The following is a 16,801-nucleotide window of genomic DNA, read 5'->3' as shown; positions in this document are numbered from 1 at the left end:
ATTGTTACTCAATCTGAATTACTATCCAGAAACAGCAAAGGAAGTGAGAAGTGCCTGCTGTGCAGTCTTACTGAGTTTTAACCTTCTGGGCTTAATTTAACATGGCGAGTGAAACCCACACTTAATTATTTACTAATTGCTACATCTTACATGAACAAGGGACTAGATCATGTTATCTTTTCTTGGCTGCGTTTGTAGTGGATTGAAGCAGATTATTTGAGATTCTGTGACTGGAGTGGGTTGGGGGAGATGAGGTGATTATGACTTGCCTTTTTAGCAGACATCTGTGAGCCTGGGAAATATTCTCCAAAGAGGAGAAGAGCCAATTGAGAGTGACAAACAGGACTCGTGGCCCTGAGTGTAGGTTAATATGGCAGCCAAGACTCAATCTGCAAAGAAACCTAAGATTTGAGGGGCTGATGTTCAGGGAGTCCAACAGGGTTGGTGAGGACCCAACAGGACTCTCAGAGAGCTAGTAATGAGGAAACTGAGTTGAGAGTTAGGAGACCAACTACACAGGTAATACAACCACTGGAAAATTAGGGAACATGTTCAAAACCCAGTCAGTGGGAGACTGAATGTCCATTCGTCAACAGAAAGAAAAGCAAAATGTATAATATGGGATAAAGAAAAGTGGGCATAAGATAGGGGACACATTTATCAAGCCCTTGTGATCTTGTCAAGTTATCTCAGTATCCTCCTCAAGAGTCACTAATGACAGTGCTTACCGGGGGTGGGGGGGTTCCTGTGGACTGAGTTCATACATGTGAAACTTAGCACAGCCCCTGGCATGTATTAAGTGTTCAATAAGTGTGGTGGTTTTTGTTGTTGCATTGTTTTTGTTGTTACAGGGGATTGAGGTTTAAAGTAGACTCAGTCTCTGGAGACCTAAGCAATAAAGCAAGAAAAAAATTCCTAGGCATGCGAAGGGACAAGTCTCAGTAAGGAGCAGTGCTAACAGAAGTCTTGCGCCTGCCTGCCTGGATCAAAAATTGGTGGGGAATGTGGAAGAGAATTCAGACTGAAGGTGACGCTGCCTTCTCACTGCTACCATCAGCATTTTAATATCTCACCCTTTTGCTGTATCTTCTGGATGCAACACTTAGTGCCTATGAGATCTTGCAAAAGTTTTTAACCTTTTCTGAGCCACAGAAATTTATCTTTTCCTGTGACTTTGTATAGTCTTTTCGTATCCCCAAATTTATACAATCACTGAAAAGTTCAGTTTTTAGTGGGAAATAATAAGGGTCACTAAGTAATTTAGAATAAAATTGGTGTGACCAAAATTCTGAAAGACATACTAGGAAAGCCATTGTGTAAAAATCTGACTACTTATGAACAGTAACAGTTATTCTAGGAACAGAAACCAGCATAAAATGGGGAGCTCTTTCTCATCCCCATTCCTTTAAAAAAAAAAAAAACTGCCCCGTCTTTCTGGAATTCCTTGCTTGCAAGAGTCACTGGGGAAACACCTACTCGTAGTTAAATACTTAAGTAAATTTTGATTAGCAAGCATTTCTTTCCGCCCAGGTACAACTAACAGCTTTCTCTTTGGAATCCCCAAGAGACATTTTATAAATATCTACTGGAGAACTTGCCACATGGTATTTATTATTGATTATCAACAGAACTACTCCTCCACTAGGTACCGTCCTCGCTGAGGTCAGGGATTTCTTGCTATTGTTTTAGCAGCTATACTGTGATATAATTTATGAACCATAAAATTCACCCACTGGGATTGTGTATTACTTGATTCAAAATAGTCCTGACCTGATATAGAATAAGTCTCAGGAAATCTTTTTCTGAATAATGGAACCCAAATATTCCAGTGGACACCAAGCAGATGTGAAACTGATGTACCCCAGTTAACTCATCTGTCTTTAGGAAGAAGTCAGTCGATCAGGTGTCCTCTGTCACTCTTACTCACTTCCTGTATTTCCTTTCCTTTCCTTTCAAGGATGTCCGTTCAGACAGAGGAGGGGACATAGTTTCACCAACGGTGACCCTTTTCCTGAAACTGCAGTGGACTAATAAACAGAAATAAGTTAGCTTCAGGATTTACAGCTTGGGACCTTGAGAACCGTCTCACCATGCTATCTTCAGTAACTGAAAATGGGGAAACTAAACAAAACAGTCTATCTTCTCCTCTTCATATTTATATCAGGACAGATTGTTTTAGGAATATAGAGAACAATGGATTTGAAAATATTCATGGATTAAACTTCTAAACATAAAAACTTTTTAGGAATTATGTATCAATAATTATAGGAGAGTCTAGTTTTGTGCCCCAAAATTCTAAGAGTTCTTGTTGTCATGTTAAATGAAGCAGATCATAAACTCAGTAAGTACAGGAAACACTGATTTCTACTTATGTGTTTCCTCCAAATGCCTCAGATGAAGACTAAATGGCAAATCAATGTCATATAATAAGTACCATTTAGGAGAAAAAAATTAAGGTAGATTGTCTTATTTATAAATATAACAAATAAAAATACATGTGTAAATTTTTAAAGTTATACCCCTAATAAAAAAATTCTTTCTAGTTCCTACATATATAGGCCAACCTATATATCTTCATTATCCAAATGAAAATACAGATTTTAGTTTTAATAATAAAAGTAGTGCTTTTTAGAAGTAAAAATAACCAAATTAACTTCATAACCTAATAGAGTGAAGACTACAATGGAAAATTATAAAAATTGTATGATCTCCAAAAACCTAATTTCTCTTTGTAGTTATCATAAAATAAGTAAATTTGAAACTCCTTCTTATAGTTGTGTTTATCTAAACAACTGATATATTTTGGAAACCGTTTCCTTAGAAACCTCAGTGGTATACAATGAGGAGACACCCAGCCTATAACCAAGAGCAAAAAAGTCATCTCTCAAAGCAGAATACAAATGACCTAGCATTTATAAAAATTAAGTCAGAAATTATAGAGCTTTATGAAAACATGAAGATGATTTAGTAGAACTTTAATAGAAGAATAGAAAGAGTGACAGTTAGTCATGTGTCCAAAGTCACATGGTTTATTGGCAGAGACAATGACAAAACCAGAGACTAATAGAATCACAGAGTCTAATTAGCACAGTTACAAAAGTTTATCCCATTTAATCATCCGTCTAGTCCTTGACTTCTGTCTCCAATATTCCCTCTGAGTTGTCTCCTCAATGCCTGGATCCTGTCAGAAACAGAGTTTACGAGCCTCTGAGATACACATTGAATCTTTGAACAAATATTTCTGCTACTGATCACCCTGTAGCTGAGAAGAAAGCTTTTTCTTCTTTAAATTTCTACCCATTAGTCCTAGTTCTAGCTTTTCGAGTCATGAAAAACAAGTCAAATACCTTTTAAGCACAAGAGTTCTACTAATTATCAAGGACAATTGAGTGTTCTTTTTATAAAATGAACTTTTACTTTGTGATTAATGAGGGTTTTTTTTTTTAGTAAAATATTCCTTAACAAAAACTTAGAAAAAGGAGGCAAGAACAAAAATCACCAATTACCCATAGGTAACCTCTCTCAATTATGTGTAGTTACCTCCTTTTACATATTTTATCATTGTTGTAGATGTTAATTTTACTGTTTAAAATTTTATCCATGATTAACACATGCCATAATATGATTATTTTGCATGACATTAATTTTTAGTACATATTGTTTTAATAGTGGTTCACTTTTCTATTAAATAGATGTTTAGCTCTTAACTGAACTAGCTGACAATTAATTGCTTTTTGAATGTCTCCAGTTTTTCCTAACAACAGATTACAGAGTCCTTCTTCCTTTTGTGTATACATCATTGCCTGCCTTGTAAAATGCAGCTCTAGGGTAGATTCCTGGAAGAGATGCTCATAGGGTAAAAGACTTGAACCTTTCGAAAGACTGATATACACATTTCTAATTCCTTTTCACTTTAAACTATCACCAGCAATTAACAAGAGACACTATTTTCACCATATCCTTTCTCGTGTTGGTAGTTCTTTTGTATGTAATATAATCACATTTGGCATGCGATCGCTTTCATCTTACTGGTAGACTTCCCAGTTTTAGAGGTCAGTAAAGTAGAAGGCATTTTCCAATTATATTTCCTTTTCTCTGAAGGGGCTGTTCTTTTTATTCTTTGAATCCCAGTGATTTTCCTTTTCTATATAATAGCCTCTTCTCAGTCATATTTGTTCTGAATAATTTTCTTAGTTGCTTTGCCAAAATTAATGTGTATTATGTTCTAGTACTAAGATTTGTTGAATTCTATGTATGCACGCCGTGAGCCTTTCTCATAGTCATTTCTCCATGGTTTTTTGTTTAGAAAACTCTTCCCCACTGAATGGACAGATTAATATTTACTGACATTTTCTGTTATTTTATTTGTTTCAATATTAACATTTAAATGCCCTGAGAATCCTCTCTCATGGTATTCCAAAATAATTATTTCCAAAACTTCTAACCAACTGTCTCAACATTGTTTATTATTATTCCATTTCCTGCTCTGATTTTTTCATGCTTCTCTGTTGATATGCTACTGTGAAATATGCATTCAATTACTTTCTCTCTTTTTCTCACACGCACCACCACTGCCAACACCATCACCACCAACCACAATAATATCTAAGCCACGTGGTATCCTTACCTCGGCAATAATCTAATTGGTATTTTTTTTGAAATAAAAGGATCATATATTTATCAAGAATTCTATATGTGCATACAAATTTAAACATTTTTATATTATTTTGCTATCACTACAAGATTTGTTTCTTTCTGTTTTGGTCCAAAGACTCACCATTACCGCCATGACCATTCATACACCCACATCCATACACACACACATGCACACACACAATATCAGAAACAAAAGGTGAGCTGTGGACTGGGGGATCTGATTGTTCTGGGGCACTTTGAACACATTTTGCTGTTGACTATGTCATTTTTGAAACTAGGTTATTTTGTCTTTCTTTTTCTAATCCTGTAAATGACTTGTTTGCAACATGCATTGCTTTCCCCCCACATTTCTTCTTAATACTGCTTCCTTTTTGACAAGTTATGCTTTCACTGTCAACAAGACAAGTAGTGACATCTTTGACACAATGAAAGAAGCAAAGTGTTTCTGGTGCAGTAACAGCAGTATGTATACACAGGTTCTTGTTGTAAGATGACACACGTATTCCTTACAATCTTCACATTCTACAAAGTTATGAGAAAATTAGGGATGTGGGTAAGAACAGTTAGAGTAAGATTACTCAAAATATGTTCAATCGGAGCACTACTAAAATATTTATAAATTCAATGAAGCATGAGCAGACGTTCAAGTCTCCACAAACATACCACCTTCAGGATCTATGAATTTTGCATCATAACCCTAGGGGTTAATGTTTCCTCTTTCATGATACAGACTCTTGACAGCACTCGCTTGGTCTCTCAGCAGTTGAACTCTTAGTTTTCACTCTTAAACATTTCCAAATCAATCAGCAGCCTAAGTGACCATTAAAAGCAGAAATTGGATTATGTCAGTAATCCCCCAACTCAGATCCCTTCAATAACTTCTTATTATGTTTCAGATACATTCCAGAATCTTTGCACTGCATTTCCTGTCTACAGACTCATTTCTTCCATCCTTTCCCTTCCTCCCAGTGTGCTAGGCAGGCTGCCCCTTTTCTGCATCTTAGAAAGTCCTTCTGCCTCATCCCTTTCTCACTTTCAGATCGCTTTACCGTCATGGACTTTTCTTCGCTTTTTCTTTTTACTTAGCTAGCATTTATCATCTTTCGTGTCATAGAGAGGCTACCCCTGGCCATCCTACCTAAAGTAGATCTCTATCTCTTTCCCCTCCTGCCATGTTTCTCCACCTCTTCTCATCATTTGTTTCCATTCTAGCCCTCACCAAATTGCAATTATTCTGTGCACGCCTTTGCTTTCATAAATCTTTGAGTGTCCCGTCCAATGGATCATAAGTTCTGTGAGTGCAAGGATGCTGGCTTTCACTCCCCATGGTATTGCCACGGCTTAGTACACGTATTTGACCTACACACGTTTAACAGATATTTGTTCATTTAACAAATAATTATTGTGCACTTTTTACATAGCAGAAACTTTTCTACGCACCATACATACATCAGTGAGCCAAAGAGATGAAACTCTCAACTATTTAAATAGAAATCTTTCTTTTTATATTTCTATCTACACTTTCCATATATTATAGTACCCTCCTGTGATGAAATATGGTCTTTGTGTGGACAATCTTCTGAGCCTGTATGCATGAGACTAATTTTATTCCATCCTGCATTTAAGTAACTTTAATAAGAAATGAAATTCGAGCTTCAGAGTTCTGTTTTGGAGAGCTTTTTTCCTTCTCTATTTTTCAAATAATACCCCATTATATTCTAACCTCCAAATTTGCTGTTCAGAGGTCTGATGTTAATCTGATTCTTCATTTTTTTTTAATGTATCGAACTCCACAAAGTATTATTATACAATTTTCTAGATAAGTTTTTTAGAGCTCCCAGCAGTGGGGAAACTGTCACATTGCAAGAGCAATGTGCCACCAAAGAGGCCAATAGGGGAGAATATTTATAAGATTTCTGCCCTGGGTACAAGTGGCTTAAGGTGGATCTTTCTAGGTGGGAGAATGATCAGGATTGGGCAATATTTGTGACATACTAGCTTAGGATTGGTAGATTTAGCCGAAAGAGAGTTCTGGAGAGAGTTTTGATAAGGAAAGTGTTTGATAAAGGAGCTATTTGCCCAGGTGAGCAGAATGTTATCTCAGGTAAACTCGTATGCAAGAGTTTCTTGACATGAACAGGGAAACAGTGAGTATTTACTGATTTAGCATCTTATCTTCCCCGGGCAAAGTTTTTTCAGGACAAAAGTTAATGTTGACATGGCTATTCCTTATGATGTATGTGGTAGCAGTTCTCAGAGGGGATATTTTTTCTCCTCTATAATTGTTTTAATCTCTGGAGGAGTTGTTCTTATATATCTTATGTGGCACTATGGATTCTTTCCATCTGAAGTCTTACATCTTTTATAATTATGAATATCCTTGGTCATTACTACTAACAGTATTTCCTACACTCCGCTGTTTTTCTTTTCTCTTTATTCACTTGCTGTTTTATAGACGTTGGCTCTTATACATCGATTCTCTTTTTTTCAACCTTTATAGTTTCCAAACTGGGAGAACTTCACGACCTGAAATTTCAGCTTGCTGATTCATTCTGTTGTCGTTCTACCAGTAGCTCCAGTTACTTCTTCTTAAGGATTTCTCATTCCTCAGTGTTTCCCCCATCCTCTTTATAATTTTGTTGATATTAATATGCATATTTTAGTCTCCCATTAGCTGGTATATTAACTCTATTTCTTCTGTTTGCTAACAGCTTTTTCTTCAGTTTGCTGTCCCTAAGTGGACTTGTATTTTTTTTCCCTCTGTGCTCATGTTTCCCTGGAAGTATCAGCCAAGTGACCAGAGCCTTGTCCCTTCTGGTGATTTTAGGTAGTAGCGATAGGGGAAGCGTATTCCGGAGCAGAGAGCTATCGATGTGTTGATTTACACATCACAGTTGTAATTCTTCATACAGCTGAAAACAGCTGGGACTTTTTCATATCAAAAAAGACCTGTAACAAAGAAAAACAGGTAAAAAGTGAAGGCATTTTACGCAGGCTGTTCAGTAGCTTCACGACTGTTGACTGGATGTCCAGTCAATCATTGCTGCATTCAGTGGACCTACAAGTGCTAAACCATTTTTCCAGCAATTTTGCCCTGTTCGTTTTATTCCTTTACCCAAAATGACAGAGGAACAGCGCTAAAAGTATAGTCGTTAATTCACCGATTCATCAACAAACTTGGGGCACTTACCATTTTGCTTAGCATTGTGGTTGCAACACTGGATAAGTCGGAGTCTCTTATACAGGAAAAAATGTTCTTCGTCTTAAGAGGTCCACAGGGTTTATGAAGACGCATTAAAAAGGCCATTAACTCTGTCTTAAGAGGAAGAAGAAGAAAGTCCTCAGAGGCCATGATGCTTCACAGATTTTAAAACTTGGCAGGAGCTGCCAGAGGCTGAAAGGGAGGAACCACATTTCTGTTGCAAAGGACAAGTTGAGAAAATGCTTAGCACTTCAGCGGCCTGGTACTCCGGTATTCTTGTCCGTGCAAAGTAAGTTTTCCCAGGACTGTCTCGGGAGATCCATTTAAGAAGGAACTTAGAAGCCACATCATGAAGGTCCAGTATTCCAGAAGAGGTTGGTAGTCTTCCCATGAGTGGTTATCAGTCGTTTAAGGCTTCTCAGTGAAAGAGGGATTGAGTCAGCTTTACATTTGAGAGACATGAGGCACTGACATCGTGGAGGCCAATAGGGAGGACGCAAGCCTCACGTCAGTGAGATGAGGAGGAGGACACTGGGGTAGCCACGCAAACGATGATAAGCAGATGAAGTAAGTCAGCTTCACAGAGGGAATGCAACTGAGCAGTTGAGAGGTGGCCAAAAAGACTTAAGAAATGACTCTTAATATCATTTAATGTTAATTAGTTTCCATTTAAATGGCCACATGTGGCTAATGGTTACCATATTGGACAGTGTGGGTCTAGAACTTAAGAAAGAGAGGTGGTCTGGCAACATTTTAAAATGCATACGGGATTTATGGAGCATTTTGAATCATGAGTAATGGATGAGAATGATGAATAAGAGCGACAGGTGGACAAAAGAGCCATGAGCAGAGCCCCGGTAACAGCATTTTGGCTTTAGATGGAGTCTGGGTGAACTACCAGGAGAGGTAATGCTGAGACAGAAGGCAGAGCATGAGAGAAGAGGGTGGCAGAGCTCAAAGCAGGACGCCTTTCGTGTCAAAGGGCTCAGTCACCTGGGGCTACTGAGAAGTCGAGTATTATGAAGCCAAAGTGGATCTGGCAACTAGCAGGACACACGTGATTTAAAGAAAAAAAAGTATTCTGTGAGGGAAGTAAATACCACATTAGAGAGAGAAAGTGAGCAAATGAGAGATGAGCTTAAAGTTTATAAAGTAAAGAAAAACAGACGAGAGAGAGAGCACTGTCAGAGATAAATAGAATTTAAAAATACCTCTGTGAGAGGTCAGTACATTTGCAGTTTGAGGGGAAGGAGTCAGTTTGAGGAAAAAGATTTAACACGTGAAAGATGGAGAGGACTGATGGGAAGTTTTAGAGGACAGCTCAGATGGCAGGATGAGCAGCGCGAAAGGGGAGAGAGCATCTATGGCTTTGAATTTGGTGAGAAAAAGGAAATAGATCAATGGACACGTGCCAGCTCTCAGGGTGGAGATTCCAACCTTGCTTGCTACAAGTGTTTTCTCAAATGGGTTTTCTAAATCCCATGAGATAAAAATTGGGACAAATAAAAAATGTTTAAATAAGTAGTAATAATAATAAAAGTAAATAGCTTAGAGCAGAACTTTCTTTGCCAGGCATGCTTACAAGGATGACCTAAAAAATTGACTCCCCTACCCCTCCTAAAGAATGTACAGTCATAAAGGAACTTCTGAAAAAATAAAAAAACAACATTAGGTTGCTGTCTGTAATGGACTGAATATTTGTATTCCCCCAAATTCATGTTTAAGTCCTAACCCCCAATGTGATGGTATTTGGAAGTGGGGTCTTAAAAAAATTGCCCTGCATATGCCATTCTCCTCAGTATGTGTATATTTTTTAATGGGGATATTTAGTGTTTAAAGTTTGGTCTTTGTTAGATCATAAAGGACTTCCATTTTAAAAATAAGTTTAATCCCGACTTTTTTCTTTAAGATCCTAGTATGTCGTAATGTTTTAGTTAGTGAAGTGTTCTTTCTTTCATTGAGTAATAGGACACCATCTTCTTGGAGTTCACAGAAATGTCTCCAAAACCTTTTAAAGAAGTTTAGTAGTTTGTTGTGCTTTTAAACATCAAAACAAGAGAAAAAATAATTGGCAGTTAATTTTTGGTCAGGCTAAGTTTCAGTCAGTATGTGGCATTTTGGGTCTAAGACTCACAGCTACTAAGGTTACATGCAGCATCCTGCCTAAAGAAAGCCGAAAAGGGTCTAGAATTCAGAAGGATAGCACACATGAGGGCATCGTGCTTTTATGTGGACTCTGCATTATGCCAGTGATTACTGAGATAATATACTCTCCCGACAGCAAGAGAAAACCCAAATAGGATCTGGGAAAGTGTTATTTCATGTCAGATTTCAGAAAAAGTACAAATGCAACTTAAGTACATTCAGGAGTATCCCAACAAAAAATAAAGGGTCTTTATTTCTCACTGTGTCATGAGATCATACTGTACAAACGTATCTTTTAGCAGTGAACTAGGGAATAAAAAGCAAAAGGCAAAAAAAAAAAAAAAGATGCGTGGGGAAATTTTATTTTACTTTTAATAACATCTACTCAAGAGTGGAGATTTCTGTGTATTCTGTTTCCTTTGTGTTCTTTGGAATTCAAGTTCACTGTTCTCTCCGCTGTACAACTAAGTTTAGTTTTTAGGGAATATGCCTTCAGATCCCTAAAAATATCTAGAACTTTTGTTTCCCTGTAGATCTTCATGTTGTTTAGATAATTTTTGTTTTCATATTTAGTGACAGTTTTTTTAAAAATTTCTCTTGGAGGGAGGAGGGTAAGTAGACCTCAGGGGTAGAGTGCATGCTAATGCACGAGGTCCTGGGTTCAATCCCCAGTACCTCCATTTAAAAATAAATAAATAAATAAATAAGTTAATTATCTCCTCCCACAAAACAAACAAAAATCATTAAAGTTTCTCTTGGGATTTATGTCAAGGTGCAGCTCTCCCCACATTTTTGTTCCTTAAGTCCCTAAAACATTTAGGGAAAATAAATGTTAGGTTAATTAAAAATTCTCATTGCAAGATTTGATTTTTTTCTCCATCACATCCCATATCTCTTCCAAGTCTTTGAAACTTAACTTGATGAAGCAGTCCGTTCACTTCTGGTGTATGTGTTATAAAGAGGGCATTGATTGAACTCATATGCTAAATCTATAACTTATGGGGAGAACAGTATCGTTTTTCCCACCAGGAAGTTCATTCTGAAAGTGCAGGACCAGGAACAGACTTCTGTTTCTACGTTTTAGGTCACAGTGTTTGCTGCCCCAAATCCCCTATTGTTTTTTTTTTTTTTTTTTTTTTTTTTTACAGACTTTCTATCCGGTAGCAATTCCTGAGTCCCTGATAAGTGTGTCAGCTCAGGAACACTGTCGGCCTTCTCAGCACTTGCAATTACATTCGTGTATCACAGTTTTAAAGTGTTAAACTTGATTTTTGTCCTTCTACAGTATCGCTGCATCACCGGTAATCCAGAAGGACGAGTTGATATACTGAAAAATTATATGTTCTGCCTTACTCTTTTAAATTTTTAGCATCAATCGGAGTTGCTCCATTTCCTCTCTCTCTGTTTTACTATTCTGTTGTAAATATTTAAATTTTATTTATATAATGTATTATATTTTAAGTATATTTCAAATCTACCTGGCCTTCCCACCGTGAATCCTTACATTTTTTTCAAATCCAAGACATTGAAAGAGGACAGCAGATAAAAGATATTTCTTAGCGCTGACCCTTTGACTCTTCTCACCCAGTCCTTCATCAGTGCTGTTTTTCTCGTTATAGATGGAGAGATGGGTTATCTAGTGGAAACTCTCATCTCCGACTCACATCTTAAATACAGTGTTGAGTAGAATATGTCTCTCAATATTGCATTATTCCTTTTGAAAGTACTTATATAGTTTACATTTATGGCAGTTACCTGGATTAAATGACATTAAATTTTAATGTCTAGGTTCTCATTGTCTGTCCCCTCCCCTCGCCCAAATTCTCCAATGTCTTCTGTGTTGTCCACCATTCCCTTCACTGTCACCAACATCTTGCCCTCTGAAAATGAGAAATCAAATGCTGTTTAGCCATCTAATTTTTTAATTTGATACCATCATTAATAAAATAAAATAAATGAAGTAAAATAACATAGAATAGAGTTTTTGCATCCTCTAAGTTGATTTCTGATCCTGATTGAGTCATGATTCACATGAATTTCTGAGACTGTGTATGTGCATGGGGGAGGAGGTTCATACTTTCATTTTAACCTGAATTTTGGGTATGCTCCAATCAAACATCAGTCTTAAGCAAAAATATTATGGATGGGAAACCTCAAATTCAACTCTAAAAAAGGAAAATCCATCTAGTTTTCCGAGAGCCATGGGCAAGGGCAAAGGGAGGTAACAGAGAATGGATACTGCTGAGATTGACTATAAATGCCAGTTGTTATCATTATGAAGCATTTACATTGTAGTCCTGATAAAATAAACCACAACACTGATGCCACACACTCTTAACGGATGCTGACATGGATAGAAGTGAGTTGACAGCTAGTTTCCTGAGGCAGGTGTTTTAATGTTACCACTGATACATATATGGGACATTTGGAATCAGAAAATTAAAATGAGATATGTAGCATCTATAATGATGTTGATTTGTTGAATTTTTAGTTATACTGGAGGAACATTAAATTGTCTTTGTTATCTGATAATATAAATTTTATTCCCATTGTTCTGGTGAGTGAAAGCATCCTCCAACTACTAAAATTATAATCAAGCTTCCAGTAAGAAATTTGCACATTTAAAATTAGTATATTTGAACACCAGTATCATTTTTCATCTTCCTCTAAAAAAGTAATATTGGCATTTAAGAACTCACAACACCCTTTGCCTGCAGTTATGAAAATAAATTTAGACCATTCTGCATAGTTGGTCATTATACATTTAAAACACCAAGACTAATAAAATTGGGAATACTTGAGAAAAATATTCTGGATTATGAGATTACCATTTTTGCTTAGTCTATGAAGACACCTTAATAAAATGTTGAATGTAACATGCCAGAAGGGGACAAATTATGAAATCACAGTTTTGTGTATTAGATCCTAAATCTAGATATTTGAGAAACCATGATGAATAGTCTGGACATCAAAAGATAAAACTTTACTTGAAAACTGAAATTACTGTTAAATGAGGTAGCATGCAAACAATGCCTAATTTCCCAAATTGAGAACATTACATTAAATATAATCACATTTGTTAATGCAGTGCATGTTTAATCTACAGTTAAAGCATTATTCAAATCAGGTTAATTTACTTATAAAGTGATTAGGTCTAAAAAGTTCAATTAAGATGAATATGCATGTTCAGTTACCTTGAATGCCCCATTCATTTTAATTTGATGTAGTAAATATATGTAAATAAACATGTGAGTTGAATATAAATGACAGAGAATAATAAAATAGTTCAGACCGGAAGTAAGAAATCAGGAACTAACAGCAGTAAAGAAATGATATTCAAAACATATTACATTTTTCACTAAATCTGTATCACTAAGATGATTACCAAATCAATATGACTTCTAGCGATGTGAGACTGTTAATTAATCTCTTTCAAGACAACAATCTCTTATTTATTATTATCTCTTATTAAATAATTTCCTCATCTTCAGTTGTGTGTCTACTGTAACTTCAAAATAATAATCCATTTCACAACAAAAATATTCCTGCCTTGTGGCTTATTGTTTCATGATAGAGAGGTCATAGAATTAAGAAAATAGCATTTTCATAATAAACTCTCTATATAGGTAGTCTTTTTCTAAAATTCTTCCTTTGGAAATTGAATTGCCTAGATTCCTCTTAATAATTAATACCATCAGTACACATTCTTTTTTCCTCAGTGAATTTACTTACAAAAGGAAAAAAATAAAATTATGCCTGCCAGGCTCAGTATGGTGTTTTATTGATATTAATATCATTAATTCACATAAACTTTAACATCAATACTTACAAAGATTATGAACAGAATGCATGACAAATGAAAAGCGTTTTGCCAACTTAGTGATATTCCGTCATCTCAACAGCATCTCCATGATGAGCAAAATTGACAGTGAATGACATACTCGAATATCACTGGTCCAGTTTGGGGACGTCAAAGACAGCCTTTGATTTTCAAGGTCCTCTGCTAAAAACTACATGTATTTATGATAAGTTTTGAAAATAATCTTTAAAAATTACAGGTGCATCCTCTGACAAATGTCACTTTGAAAGTAACTTTTAAAAATAGCTTGCCAAATACTAGCCTTTGTTTATTCCCCTTAGATAAGATCTTTGTACCCTGTGATTCTAAATAACCGAGTAATTATGGCCTACTTCCATTGTTTAAAGGGAAAATAACTCTTAGTACTTAATAATTATGGTTCCATCGCTGTTATTGGCATCATCGTTAAGTGTGATGAGTCATCGTTTAAAAAAAAGTGCTAACCCTAATCCTTGTGTTTTTTTGGTTTTTGTTTGCACTTTCAGGGACAAAGAAATAGCATGGCATGAGACATGGCCCAGTTCTATTACAAGAGAAATGTTAATGCCCCCTACAGAGACCGCATCCCCCTCAGGATAGTCCGAGCAGAGTCGGAACTCTCACCATCGGAGAAAGCCTACTTAAACGCGGTGGAAAAGGGAGACTATGCAAGTGTCAAGAAATCCCTCGAGGAAGCTGAAATCTATTTTAAAATCAACATTAATTGCATTGATCCTCTTGGAAGAACTGCTCTCCTCATCGCAATCGAAAATGAGAACTTGGAGCTCATTGAACTGCTCTTAAGTTTTAACGTCTACGTCGGGGATGCTCTGTTACACGCCATCAGGAAAGAAGTCGTCGGAGCTGTGGAGCTGCTCCTGAACCACAAAAAGCCCAGCGGAGAAAAACAGGTACGTGCAAAACTACTGTTTTTAGTTTCTTTTGCTTGCAGAAAGTTTCTGCGGATGCTCAGATTCTCCCCAAATTTTAAGAAACAGAAAACCTGCAATCAGAACCGTTAAGACAGAAGAGTACCGTTAAGTCCCCAGTTTATACTCTCCAGCAGTCACCACCACCTGCCCCTCCCACCCTGGCAAGTCAGACTTCAGTGAGAACTAAAGCAAAACAAAGTCACCTATGTTGGCTTCCCGTACACTGGAGACATTTCTACGTGAGAGTCAAGATACAAGGTTCGGGGCTTCCTATGTATGGGTGGGTGTTTTTTCTCTTCTTCGTTTTTTGATATTCTACAATATTTTGCTATTTTCCTGTTTAACCTGATTGCCTGTTCAGGAATTCTGCCTCTTACTGCAAAAGCGAATTGTACATCTAATTTTGATATGGTTCTTTAGCAAACCCCATTAAATTCTTTTAAATTGAGACTTATATTTTTTTTAAAAAAAATCTAAAAAGATTACTAGAAAATAACTGAACTCTGACCGCAGGCTTAACTATATCAAGTCCACTGATGGCAAAATGTCACTTTATCTTAATGTCATCAGTAGAAAATAAACTAAAATGGCACACAATTATAAATACAATGTGGTTTTTATTCCTGTTTTCTCCCTGCTTCTTTTTTTTTAAACCACCAAGGAAGTGGCGATGTCATAGACAGAAATGAATGAGGCATCTATTTTGTCTGTCTAGTTCCTTCTCTTTCTTACTGCCCTGTATCTGAATTGTCTATTCGATCCTTTATCCTTTCACACTGAACTCTTCCTTCCCTGTTTCAAGTCTAATTGACTAATTGCAGAGACACTGCATGTACTGCAGTGGCTCAAAATCTGCCTTTTAAAGTAAAATCTTATACAAATCTGTGCCATTACAGCTCTAGCAACTTCTGTTCTGTTTGTTAATGTGCCAACAGTTCTCTGCAAATGATAGGCTCTTAGGAGACGTTGCAGTCTTTGAAGACGAGCTCTGCTGTAGCTCCTACTGTCTTTGCTTTACTGGAGGACTTTCAGCAGACTCCTCGCCATTAGTAAGAGAACTTCTTGGCTGCACATCTCCTGAAAACTCCTCCCCAGAAGCCCGCGTTCTATGGCCCATTCTTATGTCTCCCCACCATGCACCCCCTTTTCCTTACCGGACCCCCAAGCTTTGATAAAACAACACTCCACAAGAACCCTATTTCATTGCTTGTTGTTTTCCTGGCTTTTTCTTGTTTGTTTCACAGCCAGTTGTTTGTGGATTACCTTCTCAACATACTGGTAAAACTTTACCAATAGAAAAATTTGTTTCATTTATCCTTCCAAAACTTGTACAAACCCTCGACAGGGATGGACAGGTAATGGAATTTCTGAACATATTTGTTATGTTACATCCAAGTTTTTCACCACTGGAGAAATGCAAAGACACTTAGACAGGAAAGAGTAGAAGTCTGTTTTTATCTGTGTAAGTTCAGGTGCTACTCTCTCAGTCACCTTGTGATTTGGAAGTTTCTTCCATGATCATGTCTTGAAGTACTTGCATTTTTTAATAACAGTGATTTTATAGTGTATACCGTCTTGTTTTATGTCTCTATAGACCACCACAAGATAGGTATTAATGTCTGTGGGTCTGGATCATTTTAGACCACAACAAGTCTTTAGAACAAAATGGCCATTTGTGTTTTTCCTGTTTATTACTACATAACCTTCTTAATTCTATTTTCTAGAGAATATTGACCAAACATTTCAGTGTCTCTTTAGTCAATGACATTTGTGCCAGCCAAAGTAATTCGGTGTCTGGAGAAGATATCTGCTATTATGAGAGGGTTTGTTGGAAGATGTTCAACTTCTGAGCTAAATTCTAGTCTGACAAGTAGGTCCTGGCTCCTTAGAGGCACTTGATTTGAACCCTGAGTATTAATAAAAGGCAGTAAAGGTTTGCAATCTGCCAGGAGTCTGAAATATCCCAGGCCATGTGTTTCTGGAAGGTTTCTCTTGTATCAGTTTGTAAGCCAAGAATTTTTCTTTCCT

At 36.7% G+C, this 16,801-nt stretch overlaps 1 protein-coding gene across 3 annotated transcripts in view; it reads left to right on the top strand.

Moving 5' to 3' along the window:
• The window catches only part of TRPC4 (transient receptor potential cation channel subfamily C member 4), a 167,781-nt gene that overhangs the window by 35,317 nt on the left and 115,663 nt on the right, over positions 1–16,801 (top strand). For all 3 annotated transcript variants that reach the window (XM_045514098.2, XM_045514099.2, XM_074378079.1), the window contains one exon: positions 14,348–14,752. In XM_045514098.2, coding sequence (XP_045370054.1) covers positions 14,375–14,752 — 378 coding nt within the window. In that variant the 5' untranslated portion in view covers positions 14,348–14,374. The remainder of the gene's footprint in view (positions 1–14,347; positions 14,753–16,801) is intronic.

The sequence above is a fragment of the Camelus bactrianus genome, chromosome 14, assembly GCF_048773025.1.
Source record: "Camelus bactrianus isolate YW-2024 breed Bactrian camel chromosome 14, ASM4877302v1, whole genome shotgun sequence".
Classification (NCBI taxonomy): Eukaryota; Metazoa; Chordata; class Mammalia; order Artiodactyla; family Camelidae; genus Camelus; species Camelus bactrianus.
This window is presented reverse-complemented; position numbering and strand designations above follow the sequence as displayed.